Source organism: Parastagonospora nodorum (genome assembly GCF_000146915.1).
Source record: "Parastagonospora nodorum SN15 chromosome Unknown scaffold_1, whole genome shotgun sequence".
Lineage (NCBI taxonomy): Eukaryota > Fungi > Ascomycota > Dothideomycetes > Pleosporales > Phaeosphaeriaceae > Parastagonospora > Parastagonospora nodorum.
The window spans coordinates 529,395-546,631 of record NW_001884549.1 but is presented as its reverse complement, the minus strand read 5'-3'; the positions used below and the strand labels follow the sequence as shown (position 1 = coordinate 546,631).

Genomic DNA, 17,237 nt, shown 5'->3' with positions numbered 1-17,237 from the left:
GTGCTCTGTTCAATCTTCTCCATGAGGCAGGTGACAACCCGGAATGTCTGATATCAGCGATCTGGAAGCTGCCTCTTGTCAAGTCGACCTGCACGAGAGTGAGGCTGGTTTCGACGACGAAGCAGAACATGCTGCTATCCAGCTGGATGATTGGTCCCAGACTGGTCGAGGCTCACATGTGGAATTCCAGAGCGACGAGATTATACCTCTAGTGCAAGGCGAGTTACGACCGTTTCCGCCCAGTCACTCGCTGACCTTCAAACCACAGGCCGTTTTCTTGGCAGAGGTGCCGTGGGAGACGTTCATGAGGTCGAGGTCCAAGGCCGCAAATTCGCACACAAGCGGATGGTAGTGAGGCGTAAGCTTGGTGGTCAAGAGAGAAAGGAGATCGAGATCCTAAAGCACCTGCCTCCACACCCCCATATCGTCCAGTTGGTCGGTACGTATACCCATCGCGAATTCTTGGGGATCATTATGTACCCGGTCGCGGTCTGCGACCTTCATACCTTCTTCGAAGACGTGGGAGACTGGCACGAGACCGAGGGCACATCTCACAGGCAAGATGAGCGACTGGAAATGCTTGAAGCATCTCAAAAGACCCGCTTGATAGCGCTCGGATATGACTTTCCTAGTGCACAGGAGCCTTGTAAAGCAAGTCTTATCTATTCTAAGATAGGATGTCTGGTCTCTGCCGTCGCATACCTTCATGATCGAAAGATACGACATAAGGATATCAAACAGTCCAACATCCTTCTCACACACGATCGACTGTGGTTGAGCGATTTCGGAAGCGCTACGGATTTCTCCCTTCTCTCTCAAAGCGCCACTGACAACGAGCGGGGATCACCGCGCTACTTCAGCCCTGAAGTAAGTGGTCGAATCAGTAGCATGATACTTGTTGCGAGCAACAATCACTAATTTTTTGCCAATGCTATAGGTGAATGCGTGGCAAGCCAATGGCCGAGCGGCAGACATCTTTTCTCTGGGTTGTGTGGTGCTAGAAATGCTTGTTATACACACCCAAGGTACGTTGCGATACATGCAAGCGAATCGATCGCCGAACCCTGCGTTTCACGCAAATCTTGACAAGGTCGACGCATGGCTAGAGGATCCGCATTCTCAAGGTCGGCCTAGTCGACGCGCCCATCTGGAGCAAGAGATCAAGTCTATGCTCGGATACTACCCAGAGACGCGACCAACGGCCAATCGACTCCTTATCGAGCTAGCGACGTACGAACTGTCCAAAATGTCACAGTTTTCTGTATTTGGACACTGTTGTAAAGGGAAGATTATGTCGAAAATGCGACGATCAAAGTCCGACTCGACGCCATCTAAATGGCTTAACACAGACGTTCTACTTGCGACGCAGGACTTTAGGGAACGTAAGTATTTTGCCTTCTACATCGACTTTGTCATGTGAATCGTATACTAAATTGCCAGATCCATTAGAAGTAAGGTCATCCTCTTACCAACAAGGTCCGCCCCAAATATCGCACAATTGGCATCGGTCCTCACAAACAACCACTAATCCACACGTGAGCAATCCACCACAACCGGATGAAATACTCCAGGGCATCGCAAGGCATCAGCGCAACTCGCATGTTGCTTTACAAACAAGAAACAACAGCTCTACTACGGATAGGGTCAGACTTATCTGTAGATGGGGTGTTGGACGGCTTAACGCCTGGCTCGAGTTAGACTCTCATCCTAGGAAGTTCATTGCAAACATCGAGAAGGAGTTCACTAGAAGGAAAATGATTTTCCTTCCAGCCGCCACAACGCTTTTGTTAAAGCCACATGAGGATACACTAGACGAGGACGCCTTCTACATGCGACTCGAAGAGGACGATCTGGAAGCTGACTGGGATGAAACTATTGAATGGGTGAATTCAAACATACAAGGCGATCAGGGTATCATGTTTGGTGTCTTCGAGATCGAGGACGAATGAGGACTCATGAGCTGTTGAACAAGGATAACTTGTCAGTTGCCGCGTTAGGTCAAATAATTAAGCTTAGGAATAGGGATAGCTACAGGGTTATCATATCTCTATGTAGCTTCGGGTTTCGCGTCGCACAGAGGCGCCGATGCAATCAATTGGAGGATAGAGTTCGATGCAAGGTCAGCGTATCTCCACCTTGGCCGAAAAGAAGGTTCAACGTCGAACTCACCCCTCATGTATCATCTCGGAAACCAAACCTTATCTTACAACCATGTCACACAAACACCGCCACGAACTATCATGGGTTCACGCCCACGATTTACCTTGATTTTACGCGGCGCCACCTCGGTCCCTAGAATCAAGGTTAAAATTTCAAGAATAGCGAGAAAAAAAATAGACATCGTGGCTGATGCGCGCCAACGCACGACCGGAAGCCTTCCGAAGCCTCCTGTGGCTTCGTCGGTGTCAAATAGTAATCTGCTAGCGTACTTCTACAGGTATACGGATGATAGGACGGAGCACGCTGCTGCCGAGTCTTGCCGGGCTTGCCTACATCGTGACAAAGGCGCTGATGCAGTGCTATTTCCACGATGCACAGCAGTGGAACTAAACCTGCCAACACGGACGGCATCTTGCTTGCGCTTGCAGGTGGAATGCCGAGGCCGTGGCAGGTCGAGTAAGGTACTATTGGCAGGTTACTTTCTTTGTCTAGGCGCCTGTTTCGCAGCGCAACAAGACTGATGCAGCACCGCTTTGTTCGATGCGCGGCATCTGGTTCAACTTACGGAGTCCGTTCGCAGGTGGAATCAGGATACATCGATCGATGCGCGGTCATTCGGGCACGGCAGCGGGCATGCGCATGTGTTGTTGTGGAGATAACGCTCCTTTCCGCTTCCATTTCCAACATGAAATGGAAATGCCATGGAGATCGGTTAGAAAGCCCATCTCCACAGATATTTTCAGCCTCAGGATCCCGTACACCGGGGTTCGATGGGACGATCAAGGAGTAATCGTACGACTTTTTCTCTGTTTCCATGAGCGTGGCCCGTTGCGTGGGAGAAGGGCAAAGAAGGACCGCGTGCAATGTGGGGCGAGGGAGGGAGGCGGGAAACGGGAAACGGGAGATCATCGATGTCGAACGCGCATCGTCGATTGGCCGGACAAAGGCTTTGAGAACGGCATTCAAAGAGGAAGAATTCGATGCGCTTAGGTGTTTGGGAGTTAGTGTAGTCTTGAGGATCCAGCGTGTGACCTTGATCGTATTTTTTCTTCAGTAGTTGGGAAATGAGAGAGAGAACGAGAGCAAGTTCTAGTAGCTTAGCCGAGGCAGAAGGGAAAAGCAGCCGGTTGGTTCACAGGTGGGAACAGAGACGCCTACGGGACTTTCTTATCTCCATTGTGGCTTCAGGTTGTGCGTCGCACAGAGGCGTCGATGCAATCGATCGAGATACAACGGCGCGCCACGAAACGCGGGCCATGATCTGCGAAACACAAATCCGTGCCGATGCGCGTGCTCCTGAACCCTTTCGCGCAATCTAACCTGCCTCTCAGTATCGACACTTGTCTTTGTCCCTGCAGCGCCGTTGATCATTTTGGCCTTGTGTGGATGTGATGCGCTGAATGTCCCGCGTCGTCGTCATTGGCCATGCGCACATCGCCTCTATCATTCGCTGCTTACTGATTACCGCATCAGATCGGCGGCACGACATGGGTAATGGGATTTTGGGATCGAGAAAGTGGAAATCCGATGTCCAAGTGAGACGATGACAGGTTTCAATTTTGGTGGGGATGTGGCGAAATTTCTCTTGCGCTGCGCACTGGTGACGAGCCGCGAGACAGGTCTTACATGCTGCTGAATCAATGATGGCTATGCGACTGATAACAACATGCATGCTTTTACTCACTTCTGTAGCATACCGGCACATGCATCAGCCGGTCATCGACATCGAGATACGTAGTTTGTTTTGACACATGGGCTACGGTGTTTATAGCTAGTGTCAGGGTCGAAGGGTCGACAGCCACCAGCACTTTCCGAAGATCGACGGATCGCGCTTTGCAGAATATATTAAGCTTGGCAAATGGCACTGTATCGATGTTGCGGATGCTGCCCAAGGCGAATAGAATGTGAAGGGAACCATGCATGAAAAATAAAAACTATTCGGCGACTTGAAATTTGTGGAGTGAAAGTGTGGTTGTGAAGTAATGAATTGATTTGCTCCTCATGCGCAAAAAAGCATGGAGTGTCTAGTATACAAAGTTTGGCTACGAAGGGGGTATCATGGTTCCAAGTCATCATCAGGCCAGCTGGTCCAGGCGCTCAGCGCACATGTGCGAAGACCAGCTTCTGATACTGCTCAAACGTGCACTGCACGGACACAACCTCCATGATCCCTCCTCCTCTCCCTTTGCCAACTTCTTCCGCAAGCTGTGACGTTTGCTCCAGGCTAGTCACTGGCGACCTTTGAATCCATAACGACTCGGTAAGCGTTGGCGAGACGTCAAACAAGGCCATTTCCTCGGTACGGTGATGACAGATGGTGTCTGTAGAAGCCAAGCCAGGACCTGCTCATGGTAGAGACTGGGCGGCGGGCTGATGTGGTGGTGAAGAATTTGCAGACAATAAAGTAGCCAAGTACGGTTGAGGTCGTGTTCATCCGGCGCTGTAGCCGACCATCCTGGCGCAGTGGCTGCAGTAGTAGGTGTTGGTGCTGAACTGGATCATTCCCATGAGGGACTCACGACGGCAGCGGCAACAGGCAAGGACCGAAGGAGATGGCATGCTGCCGCGGTGAGAAGAAGTCCCTGAATCTGTGGAGGAGGACCTGGAGTTGGGCGGCGAGGAGTTGGGCGAGGAAGAGCCCAGGGAGCGGGAGGAGCTGTCCGAGTGTTGCAGAGTTCGTGGATGGGCAGCTGATGTTTGGAGCTGGAGCAGACGCGAGGCGTCGGATGGAGCAGACATGGACTCTGAGGGTGAATGGCGGTAGGCCAGTAGAGGATTGATGGGGTCGGCCGGAGTCTGGGCCAAGTACTCGGACATGGGAGTGATGGTGGGAGTCTCGGTGCTGTAGTGGGTTGACTGCGCAGAGGCAGGGACGACGATGCTGAAGTAGTAAAAGGGAACGACGTTAGGGTAGTCGGGTGAGAGATCTGCGTACATGGTAGTGCAGGTGCGTGTCGTGGGTTGGATGACAGGGCCTTTGCATCACATTCGGGTAGGCAGGATCGCGTTTATACATATTCAATGCTAGAGAAGGATCGAGCGATGTAGACAAGCCACGCACCAGTCAGCGGGCGCGGACGGCAGTGGGGCGCATGATTGGGCAACAGGGGGTGACTGCGACGCTGCTGCCCGGGCCCTGGGTCGCTCCTGCCTCCGAAGTTTGCCAGGCAAGAGCGATCGCCGTGAGACGCGATTTCCCTTGTTTGGCCCGATCCAGGCGGTCGCGGGGCCCAGGGCCGCCAATCGAAAGGCCCCGCTTGGTGCTGCAGCTCTGCCATCGCACGCAAACGGCCATGGCGAGTGCAGCCAACTCTGGCACCCATCCTGAGAGGCCAATTTTTCTGCGACACTACTCCTGCCTCTACGACTCTCCGGTGCTCCCCCCTCTGCGCCCGCCTATCGACTGCCCACCGCGGCCCCGGAGTCACCTGAGAACACGCCGTGAACGCGCCATCTGTTGCGCCGTATCCCCGCAAGCTTTGCCCTATGGCGACGCCGGATGCTGCGGCCTCGAAAGTGCTGACAGGCACAGCCACGGGGCCTCACATAATCGACGCAGCACGCAGCACGCAGCACGCAGCACCACCTACATAGTATGTACTGTGAGGTTGGGCGCCCTGCTGCTTGCGCAACACCTGGGGCTGGCGCCTCCGCACATAAACAACTTTGTGCCCTTGCTCTAACCATTTTGCGGCCACCGACGGCTCCGGTCCCAACAGCGCATCCGGCGAGCACTACGCCCTCACCGTCCGCTCGCCGTGACCCCTCCTCGACACCCTTGGGCCCCGTCAGTTGCATGCAGCACTTGTGTCTGGCTTCATGACCGCGGCGTGTCCTGTGAGTTGTGCTGCTGTTCAACGTCGCTGCTGCTGTCTCGCGGCCCGAACCGTAGACCAGTCTAGACCGCCCATGTCGAGCCCCCGCCGTCCGAACCACGCCTCGTCGCCAGCGACAAAGGCCACTTCTCTGCTGGGAAAGAAGCGCGGATTGCTGCAGTCCCCGCATCCTCATATTTACCGCAGTCCAGATGTCCCTCAACGACTTTGGTGCCTGGAACGCAATCTCCTCTTCCTCGCGACTGCACCGACCTCGTATGCGCAAGCAATCCCGCTTGACCACATCCTCGCCACCATCTGCCCATGCGCCATCAAGGAGCCGTTTTGCGGCCGCAGTGTTTGATCAGAGTCGAGTCAATGATATGGCCAGTGTGGGGTCCCGAAACCCCTGCCACATCGCTCAAGAGCCCTGCGTGCTCAGCTGACAGACGCGCGCGCAGCTGGACCAACTGAGAAGACGGAGTAGCTGCTTGCGCCTGGACATGAGACTCGCCCCAGTCTTGCATATATCTGAAGATGCGATCTGCACCCTGCGTACAGGGGCAAGAGTACGCTGCAGCAATCGAGCCACGGAATAGGCAGTGTTCCGCTGCACCCTAGCCAAACCGAGCCCTTGCGGTCTGGGCTCCGGGTTTACAGCTCTACCATACTTTACATCTGCCCACGATTACAGATCACAGATTACAGGTTGAAGAAACTATACGTGTGCTTGCTCGGAAGAACCATTCGGTGAGAAAGGCACGAACTCACTAGGCCGGTGAATGCCGTCCAGCTATCCGCGTAGCGTAGACTCCTATTGTGTTTCCAGGCATGAAAGGTACCCGCGGATCTCAAAGTTCGGTTCTAGGCCGTTCGCAGGTAGGTTTAGATCCAACTTTCGCTGGGGACCTATATCCGCTACCCCACCCATGTTGACGAGTATGACCCACCCACTCGTGTTCAATCAGTTCTCGCCATGAACTCAAACACCCGAGTACCTGAGCGTGCAAATTCCGGGTCGCAGAAGGTTGCACTGAAACCTTGAACATTCAACATTCAACATAGAAACGATAAAGTTTGCTTAGGCTCGGTGAAATTACCCGTCCCTTGGTTCGTATCTACCGTTCACTGATGTAACATGATTCTCCTTGGCACGCGTTAGTCTTGCAACACTCCAGAATACCAACCGTCTATACTCGACAGGTTCAATTATTTTCTCATGAACATAGTTTCAAATTTACTGTATGCTCACGAATTACCGTCAGCCCTCCGTCGAATGAATGCATTTTCGGCTTCAGTACAGTTTCCCGATCACTACCTGTGTACGTTTTGACCATTGAGCATTATATTACACTTTCATATACTCCGACATTGCAAACTATCAGACCTCTACCGAGTCTCAATCCTGCCAAATAGGAGGTCGGGAAGAACGCCGTACACACAGCCACGGAAATTCATGCCGTTGGGACTCTTTTCATTTTCCTTTGTTCTTTGTCGATCCACCGCTTGATGCGCGCTGTTGCGAACCGGGCGTCAAAGTCTGGCTAGTGCCAAGTTTCAAGCCTGATTCTGCGGAGAAGAGCGAGACGAGACAACCATGGAGTGGCGACGGGGAGTCTGGATGCTTGCGGAGGTGGGGGATTGCATAGTAAATGAGACTGGGAATAATCGTATATTCTTATCCCGTCGGGAAAAAAGAGTTCATGTGTTTTTGGTACGAGGAGTGGTGTCTAGATTTGGCCTGCCACATCTCATTGCCCAACTATGGGTACATGATACCATCGCCGCTCAACTTGGCCTTGCCCAAATCGGTAAACACCTCGAGCGGGTAGTCCGCGGGACTCAACTGGTTCCTCCACGCACTTATCTTCTTGCTCAGCACACGTTCGGAAACGCTCAGCTCCCGCTTCGCCAGCGAGCTCTTCTTGTATCCGCCCAGGCTCCCAGCGAAGCAGTGGTCCTTGCCGCCCCATGCGGTGTCGGCAACGGCCTTCCAGATATTCGTAACGTCGGTTGTCATGGGCTTGGTGTACAAGATCCTACAGTCTGCCTCTTCGTAGACGAATTGCAGCGGGATGTCGTTGGTGGCCTCTGTGTTGGAGGCGAGGTCCTTGCTGCGGATGCCGTCGCGGAAATTGATGCCGGGCGTGATGTTGACAGCAGCGCGGTTGAAGACTGTGTCGTCAAAGTACTGTCCCAATTCGGTGCGATTGTACATTTTGCTTTCTTCGAGCGTGTTGTTGAGCTCCGTCACCATGGCCTGCGCCACGTTTTGGACGAAATCCCATCCCTGGCTGTTGGTGCCCTTTACACCGCCGACGGCTTGGATAGGGCCCTCGCGCGGACGCCCGCCGAGTGCAATGTACTTGACGCCTGCACGCTGGCGCATGAGCTCGGAGAAGATGGTGCATGTAGAAGCACAGTAGCCCTCGGTGACGACGACAATGTCTTCGGCAGCGAAAGGCTGGGTGGTGTAGTTCTTCAGCGGACCATATCCGTGTATATTGATGCCGTTACTGTACAAGGTGACTAGCACGTCGCTGAAGTTCCAGCGGAAGAGGTTGGTAAAGTTGTCGCCCTTCTGCTGAAGAGGTCCGAACTTTTCCGCCCAATTTTCAAAGTTCTTGCCCTCGGGGGTCATGTCGGAGCGGTAGTTGAACATTGAAGCAGCGATGTTGCTGTTGAGATCGCGAAGAGTTTCGTTGTCCGTTTTGTTGACAAGGATTCTTGGGAATGTACCAGCGACTTCAGAGAGTTTCTTGCCAATGAGATCGATACTCTCAGAGGCACGGATGCGATCATCAGCGGCGTGGTCAATGTTGTTAGGGAAGAGAAGCTTGTAGAGCTCGTAGGCAAGGAGAATGGTTCCGCCACCATTCGCAGACAGGTCGATCACGAGCTTCTTCTTTCCAGCAGCTTTGGCAGATTCAAGGAAAGAGACGGCCGTAGCTTGGAAGCTCTTTTGTGGGCCGTCCGCGCCGACAAAAGATGGAACAGAGAGGACAGCGACGTCGGAGTAGTCGCCCTCGAGGTAGTAACCACCAATCAGATTCCTGATGTCACGTATGACTGGAGGTGGGTAACCTGGAGCTGGGATTGGCTTCGGCTGGGGTGATGGTGTCGGAGACGGTGTCGGAGATGGTGTCGGAGATGGTGTCGTACCGTTGGTACGCTTGGTACCTGGCGGTGGCCCAGTGAAGTACTTGTTGTACAGACTTTTGCCATCTGTGATACCGGTAAGGTTTACCAACACCCTTGCATAGTTTTCGTATTTCCTGCTGGTGCCATTCTCAAATGTGAGTTCGGTGGTGGCATTGGGAAAGACCCAACGTCCACGACTACCTCCAGCAAAGGTACCGACACCAGCTCCAGCAGGGCCAAGCGAAACGATGGCAAGCTCATAGAACAAGTTGTTGTACAAAGCATCACGATCCTGTAGTCCACCAATTTGTGCCCAGCTCTCCAAATATTCTTTCGCCTCCTGTCCATTGATCTTTGATACCGCAGAAGCAGTGTATGTCGCGTTGCTAAACGACTCAGCTACGACATCAGCATACACATACGGCTTTGGCAGCTGCTTGCCATCTGCAGATACCGAAACAAGTGGTACAGGTCTTGCGAAGGCGAACACATTGCCAATCACGTCCGGTATGAAGGCGAAATGGCCGTCGTGGGTCTGTTGCGTCAGGAGGTAAAGTTCCATCGCAAACTATGTCAAGTCAGTGACCGTGGTTACAAACGTCTTTGAGCACATGCCTCGTATTCGTTGGCATACTTTCCACCGACAACCTTCGATCTGATGTCTGCAAGGCCGCCCCAAACATCGATGCCTGGCTGAACCTTTGTTGCATACTCCTCTGGTGGGTCCTTCAACCACGCCGTATTGCTTTGCCACCTGAAGTACGCAGGAATTCCGTCTACAAGAGCCAGAGCAGCTGACTGGTTGAATGGAACTGATGTAAGACAATCGTATGCCAATTGCGCAGGTACTCTAGGTGGCGAAGTCTGAGAAACATTTGCCGCGACAGCAGCGCTCGCCGCCGCACAAGGGCTTCCGATACCATTCTGGAGAGCTTGCAGAGGCGAAGAGAGAGCGAGTGAGGCAAGCGACAGACCAGTCAAGGTCTTGAGAAGGCAAGGCATTGTTGCGAGAACAAAGCGTGATTACTCCAGAAGTTGATCAACACGACGAGCGTCGGGGGACGTTCACGGCGAGGCGATCTGCTCAGTCGTTATATATGTGCCTCATTGTGCATGCCATCGCAGACTAGGGTGAAGAATAGAGCTCGTGCGGTTGTGCAAGCTTCGACAATTCATAGACATCATAGCTGCAGTGACCTTGTCGAACACCCCTGCACGACAAGGCAAGTTGGGATACCACAGCGAATAAGCAACATCTACGGCGGTAGCGCGCAGATTACCCCAACTCCTGGGGTGCCCAAAGAGGAAGTCATGAAGTCGTCGTTGGGACTTCGGGTGAACCTTTGATGCGTGATGCCAGGATCAATGAGGCCCCGAGGCTGCATTCGAGCTCACTACATGGGTGCTCAGGCGACAATTGATCAAGTACGCAGCAAAAATTGTGCCTCAATCAAGATAATTTTATTAGGTTTGCGCATGCCGGAACTTGACATCGAACATGGATGAGGCTAGGTACCATAAGCTTCGCGTATACGGATCCTTTCTCGGTGCCGCTAAGCTTCGACAGGCAGGTGCGAAACGAGCCGCGTTGGTTTATACACTTTTTCGCACGCTATCGTCCTGAGTTATTCCCCGCACGTGTAGAGTGGTCGCTAAGACGGCCATGATTTTGTGCGCTGAGCTCCAGGCCGGGAGACACTGCAAATCAATGTAAGCCCCCTTAATACAGCAAATCACCGCTTGATTCACCGACGGACTCTAATTTTAAGCAAGAATCGCCATGCCAAGAGGAAAGCAAGTACTATTGTAATAGGGGGCTCTGCGTCGTCACATAGTGGAATGGTGCAAGCACCGGGACCATGGCGGCAACTCGTGTCAGCCCAACCTTCAACTTTAAATGTTTACCCCAGGTACTGGACTGTCGGAGAATATAAGTTCCGGCCTTATAGCCGAGTAATGTACCCCGACATGACAACGGAAGCCATTGTTCCCTGACAATATCTGCGCGGTCCAGCATCCCATGGAGCTTTACTGTTGCGCCTCCACGCCAAGCATGCTTACGACGCTAGGTACTCTCTGTGCTTGAAACTCGACACCACTCATTGCATGATCTTCACCTCCAAAGCCCGGCAATGGATTTTGCTCGTCAAAATTCGTGAAGAAAAAACTCGGGATGTCCGGACCGCATGTATCCTGAAGATCCGAAAAGACATCGAAATACGCGGGAGCAGAGCTATCGGCCGTCTCGGGACGTGACACCGAGTACGGCGATGTGTAAGTGGGTGAGCGTGGGTAAAGCTGGTCCGGCGAACCCTCGCCACTACTATAGCGAATACGAGACAGTGGTTTTGGGAACGGTCGGTTGTCGACATGCGCTGGTTGCCTCGGGGCTGCAGAAGAGCCGCTTGTATTTCGCAGTAAGGATGCCTGAGCTTCTGCAGCTGAAGCAAGAGTAGCTTGTTCGTCCTCTCGAAACAAGTCCTCAATGTCCTGGGCACGTGAGTTAGCCTGGGCAAGGTGATGAATAAGCAGTGCCGAACTGAGTCCGAACGGAGCCAGTGCGAAGGCTTACCATGTTGACGGTGTTGACAAGGGCTCTGAACAGATTCATGACGATAATATAGGCACGTCGGGCCATCCCGTTTGTAGACCGCATAGCTCGCAGCCAGCGTACCAGCTTCTTCATCCCTTGTATGATTTCGCGACGGTCGTGCGGAAGCTGTATCGCCTCGTACGAAATTTCGAGTAGCAACACTATCAGGCTTTGCATGATGGTATGGACCATATTCCACCATGGCCCGGATTCGTACAGGAGGGCAACATCGAAAACTGCGCTGTCGGGTAAAAGCCTGGCAACGGCCTTTGCTGACTCTACGCAAGTGAGGGCGGATCTCTGGTTGAATTCATTCAATCTCGCTGGCTGGTTGGTGATGCGTCGATCAAGACGGCACATGCAGGGTCGATTTATAAGTATGACAGTGCTGTGATAGACGATATCCATCATGTTTCTTTCACGATGATCGTACGGGCGCGATCCCGCTGGGAATTTGAGCCCTCTGGAGACATCGGGCAGAGACTCTATCCATAATTCGAGCTTGCCGGTCAATTCGAGCATGATTCCTGGAATACCTTGCCATGATTGGCCGGCTGCACTGATAGGATAGAGGCTTAGTGCATCTTGCGCAATCTCATTCAGCTGAACCATGCTCTTCAAGTAGGAGCTAGGGTTCGTAGCATCAACACTTGCAGTAGTACGATCGGCAAAGTATTGATGCCGCGAACCTAGAGTAGCAACATCTGGTGATGACACAATCTGAGCATGGAAGATATTCGACCGGAACGTTTGGTCGCCAAAGCGTGATTCGATGATAGCGTCTTCAATCTCTTCGGATGATAGAGGTAGTGGTAATGGTACGGAACAGGTTCCTCCTACTCCAACACTGGGCCGGCTAGTTAATGTAGCCAATAATCGCTCGAGTGTATAATGTGCCCACCAAATTCGAGAAAGCATCTCCTTTTTTGCAGGACCCAACGTGCTACTTTGATTGCAGGTATGCAGGCCAAGTGCATAGCCAAACCGTAGTGCCATACCTGAAAGGATCCAAGATCTGTCATGTGTTGGTTGTACTCAAATCACTGGCTTCGAATAAATGCCACTCACTTGTTTATATGACCGACGCTGAGATGGTAGAAAGCCAATAATCCTAAGAAGAATCAGACTCCAAGTTCAACAAGCCGTGATGCGAGCATACCTGTAATCTGCATCTGAGGGAGATCCATGCGTGAAAAACACCAGGGGTCTTTCAGAATCAGTGCTAGAGCCCGCGCGTGGTAGATTGAGTGGTCGCGTTCATCCCCACGCCTCTGAGTCGATGTCAGGTGGGATCGTACGGCCCCGATGGCGAAGACTAGGTTCAATTGTGTTTGCCATGTCTGCGAGAGATTGTAGGGATTTCCACGTTTCAAAGCGGCATAGTCTATCGCCAGTCAGCTGTTAGCAAAAGAGCAACACGACGTCCACTTTCGTGGCCCACGGAGTATGGATCTTTGCAAGCTGTAGCATTGTGCATGCAGTCTAAGCTTACATACAGTGGTAAAATTGTTGGGTGAAAGGCTTTTTTGCCAGGAATGGAAAGGATTCGTGGCAGCTGTCCATGTATGTTACGAGTAAACGCTCTGCATCTTGCAAGGGGGGTAGCTCAAATGGGTCTAGATCGTGGTCCATCTCAAATGGCTCATCGTCCAGGAAGAAGCTCAGCTTGTTGGTCTGCATAGGAGCTGATGTTGGTGTCATCGGCCGATATTTAAGACTAGACGATGACCATGCGCCAGCCTGCTCGCTGGAGAGTTGGGACTCGCTTGATGGATGTGACCGTAGCATGTGATTCCATGCCGTTTCGAACGGTCTGCTGGCGCGTCGTGTAGCGTGCGCGTCTCCGTCTGGTAAATCTTGGTCTGCAGAGTTTCCAGTATCGGCGCGAGTGTTGGCGGCTGGTTCCTGATCATCGTCCTGATCACCTTCTGTGTCATCGTGTCTATTGGAGTTCTTTTGCAGGCTCGCGGATGCGTCAGCAACGTCTTCGACAACCTGTTCAATGTCATTACGCTGCATGTAGCTGTAAGTGCAACTGCAGAACGCACAGATAGAAGTAGTTCGTCTATCTTGTCCTGACCCTGGCCCGAGACTTGCTCTCGAAGCTCCTTGAGGAGCTCAATCATGTCCTGATTTTGGCCCGTTGCGCTGCGATTATTAACTCGGGACGCGCCCTACAGAGCGGCCATGACCAACGTTTTGAGACGGTCTTTCCGGCTGGAAGCGTAGACACAGGACGTGACACTCTCCTTGCAGTTGAAGCAGGTGGGTTTTGCGCCATTGCACTTGATTTTGCGGGAGCGGCAACTCAGACAGGCTCGATTGACTCTGTTCAGACGGCTGACAACAGCTTTTCGAGGCGCGTCAGTTCTCGTTTGAACGAGCTTTGGAATGGCGACCTTGGACGGGCCGGGCTGAGCTGGCGCATTGGGAAGCGACATGTAGGAGGTGGCTTGTCGGTCGCGAGACAGGAAGTGATTGGCACTCGTGGGGATTGTTGTAGCGGCGAGAGTGAGACGGGGTAGAGCAGGATGCAGCGCGGAGGGAGGACCATTGCCAGCTACAGGTAGCTCTGGTATCCTAGCCCTAGAGTAGTGCGTATGCACATGTGGCAGAAAAAACACAGCAGAAAACAAACAGGCAGGGAGGGCGAGCCAAGCGTCGATGGCGATTAGCCTGCACCCGAAAACGCATCTTATAAGATGTTCTGACCGATGCTATTACGAGCGTGTCTGTGAGTGGGTGCGGCACTTATATCCACCATAGACAAGACAGCTGTTGTGGGGTTCAGCCAGCTTTATGACGCGAGCAAGGCATGGGCAGAATGGTTGCTTGCAGGCGCGCAACAAGTGCGTCTAGGAAAGGCTGATGCGAACAGCATTTCTCGATGGAAAGGCAGTCTGTGCCTGGGCCGCAGCGGGGAAGGTCTCGGGCCTGGCCAGCGCAGGACGGGAGAGACCGAGGAAGGGGGAACTGCGTGAACTGCGTGAACTGCGTGAATTGCGTGAACTTGCAGACCAGACCTTCCGGTATTTAAATGTTGACGGCGTAGCCTCCGCGGAAAGCATCTGTGGTGATGCAATGATGCTTGTTCAACCGCTTTGCCAGGCCTGCGAGGACACAACGAGACGCAGCGCGAGGTAGCCATGATCAGACGCACGTTGCGACCTGCGTAGATAATACCAACAAGCCGCAGAGTGCAGATTTCAGATTTGAGATTTCAGATTGCAGACGCGCAGAGGACTCTGGGAGGGAGCACGGTCCACTGTTTGTTTTGTATTTGCTTGTGACATCACAGCGGAAATTTACTCCGGGTGGCAGGAAGCAAGTTATCTGACTATGCGCGTGCTAAGAGTAGTATGCTAAGAGTCTATGCGCAGCATAATATTAGCTACTAGTAGCTAAGCAAGTTTCTATAAAAACTGCTATAATTAATTATTAATTAATTACTAATTAATTCTACTATATTATAACTATAATTATAATATATACTATACTGCTCTTAAATTTTATATACTAAGCAGTATACTTTTTATAATAGCTGCTAATAATATTACTATAGTTTTAGATAGATATATAAGTGCTACTATATAAATTTATTAGTAATTTATTAATAATTTATTCTAGAAGCTATATAAGAGATACTAACGCCTAAGAGTACTCTTTATAAGTATAGGCTTCTTTACGTAGAATTTAGCTAGTAAGCTTATTCTGTATATAAGTAAAGTTAAATATAGAGTTCTCTTAGTACTAAGAGCGCTATATAGTATATAAATTAATTATTAATTAATTACTAATTAATTCTAATAAAGTAATAGAGCAGTTCTTATAGTAAGCTAGAAAATCTAAAGAACTATCTCTTTTAAGACTATAGTCTAAGAGTAGAGATAGCTAGTAAAGTTAGCTTACTTATCTTCTAGCTTATAATCTAGAAGAAAGGTAACGTAAGTAAATTAATTTATAATTAATTACTAATTAATTTAGTATTCTAAGGTAATATTATAAATATATATAATCTTACTATTATGCTACTACTTACTATATAAGCTAATATTATAGTAGCTTAGGCTATAGTCTTCTAGCTTCTACTATAGTATATAGTACTACTGCCTAATAGCGCAGTAAGTTAAATTAATTACTAATTAATTTCTAATTAATTCTAATAAAGATATAGCTAGACTTAATGCGTATATATATAGCTTATATAATAATTTCTAGAAAAGTATCTTTCTATAAGAGCTATATAGCTAATACTAAGATTAGTAAGAAAGAGAAGCTTAATAGTAAGTATGCTTATAGCTAAATTAATTAAGAATTAATTAAAAATTAATTGCTAATTTATTATAGAGTATAACTACTTTAAGCTTAGCCTATACTAGGTCTATAAGAATAGAGACCTCTAGATAGAGCTAGCTGCTAAGGATAACGCGCTAGCTAATAAGTCTAACTCTTCTTTATTAGACTTATTATTAAGCTCTATAAGTAGAATTAATTTATAATTTATTTATAATTTATTTATACTAATATATAGCTAAGATAAGAATAAGAGTAACTAGAATAATAGTAGTCTTAGAGATAGTAGCCTTAGAGATAATAATAAGAACCTCTTCTTTAATTTTAGTAGTATAAGTAGAATAAATTTAAAATTAATTTATAATTTATTCTTACTAATATATAACTAAGATAATAATCTTAATAGTAATAAGAATAATAAGCAGCTTAGTAATAGCCTTCTCTCTTCTTCTTTATTAGACTCTAACTCTATAGGTTAAATAAATTTAGAATTTATTTAGAATTTATTCTTGCTAATATATAACTAAGATAATAATCTTATTAGTAGTAAGAAGTAGCTTAGCAATGCCTTCTCTTCTTCTTCTTTATTAGACTCTAACTCTATAAGTTAAATAAATTTAGAATTTATTTATAATTTATTTTTACTAATATATAACTAAGATAATAAAGAGCCTAAGAAAGATTAGGTTGCTAGCTATAGCTTTCTCTCTCTTTCTATACTAAGCTTTAATGCTAAGAGTATTAAATCTTCTAGCTCTAAGATTAGCAGTAGCTTAGTATATTAAATTAATTTATAATTAATTAATAATTAATTTATGCTAATTTATAACTAGCTAGAGCTCTTATCTAAGTCCTTATATAATTTAGAGTTAGACTAGATATTTCTCTATAGTTTCTCTAGCTTAGGCTTATTCTCTACTTACTTCTTTTACTTTAGCAACTTCTAAGTTTACTGCTATTAGTAGAATTAATTAGCAATTAATTTCTAATATATTTAAGCCTTTAGGCATTATATAGAGTAATTAAAGTAGATTCTTATATAACTATAAATTGCCTAATATAAAAAGCTGCTTATTTAAATATAGCCTCTTAAGTAAATATCTCTTTATTTACTTCTTTCTATAATTCTAATAAAAACTATAATAGCTATATATAATAAGAGCTTAGTAAGACTTATATATATTAATTTACTCTCTCTTCTACTACTTTTCTTTATTTATCTCTTTATAGATAAG

At 49.1% G+C, this 17,237-nt stretch overlaps 6 protein-coding genes across 6 annotated transcripts; 2 read left to right on the top strand and 4 right to left on the bottom strand.

Annotated features, from left to right (window-relative positions):
* Positions 1–43: 43 nt before the first annotated feature.
* On the top strand, positions 44–1,949 carry SNOG_00229 (hypothetical protein; the record flags this gene model as incomplete). Its single annotated transcript, XM_001790868.1, has 5 exons — positions 44–242; positions 269–439; positions 677–867; positions 938–1,382; positions 1,441–1,949. 5 exons carry the CDS (start codon positions 44–46, stop codon positions 1,947–1,949), a joined length of 1,515 nt encoding a protein of 504 aa, XP_001790920.1.
* Positions 1,950–4,130: 2,181 nt separating this feature from the next.
* SNOG_00228 (hypothetical protein) lies at positions 4,131–5,097 on the bottom strand (the record flags this gene model as incomplete). Its single annotated transcript, XM_001790867.1, has 1 exon — positions 4,131–5,097. The coding sequence occupies one exon, from the start codon at positions 5,095–5,097 to the stop codon at positions 4,591–4,593; it is 507 nt and encodes a 168-aa protein (XP_001790919.1). The 3' UTR covers positions 4,131–4,590.
* A 356-nt stretch (positions 5,098–5,453) lies between these two features.
* SNOG_00227 (hypothetical protein) lies at positions 5,454–6,339 on the top strand (the record flags this gene model as incomplete). Its single annotated transcript, XM_001790866.1, has 2 exons — positions 5,454–5,753; positions 6,058–6,339. The coding sequence occupies 2 exons, from the start codon at positions 5,454–5,456 to the stop codon at positions 6,337–6,339; spliced, it is 582 nt and encodes a 193-aa protein (XP_001790918.1).
* Positions 6,340–6,592: 253 nt separating this feature from the next.
* On the bottom strand, positions 6,593–6,906 carry SNOG_00226 (hypothetical protein; the record flags this gene model as incomplete). Its single annotated transcript, XM_001790865.1, has 3 exons — positions 6,593–6,637; positions 6,747–6,789; positions 6,818–6,906. The coding sequence occupies 3 exons, from the start codon at positions 6,904–6,906 to the stop codon at positions 6,593–6,595; spliced, it is 177 nt and encodes a 58-aa protein (XP_001790917.1).
* An 831-nt stretch (positions 6,907–7,737) lies between these two features.
* SNOG_00225 (hypothetical protein) lies at positions 7,738–10,118 on the bottom strand (the record flags this gene model as incomplete). Its single annotated transcript, XM_001790864.1, has 3 exons — positions 7,738–9,059; positions 9,138–9,651; positions 9,732–10,118. 3 exons carry the CDS (start codon positions 10,116–10,118, stop codon positions 7,738–7,740), a joined length of 2,223 nt encoding a protein of 740 aa, XP_001790916.1.
* Positions 10,119–13,197: 3,079 nt separating this feature from the next.
* On the bottom strand, positions 13,198–14,150 carry SNOG_00224 (hypothetical protein; the record flags this gene model as incomplete). Its single annotated transcript, XM_001790863.1, has 3 exons — positions 13,198–13,722; positions 13,758–13,857; positions 13,888–14,150. The coding sequence occupies 3 exons, from the start codon at positions 14,148–14,150 to the stop codon at positions 13,198–13,200; spliced, it is 888 nt and encodes a 295-aa protein (XP_001790915.1).
* Between the last annotated feature and the right edge of the window lie 3,087 nt (positions 14,151–17,237).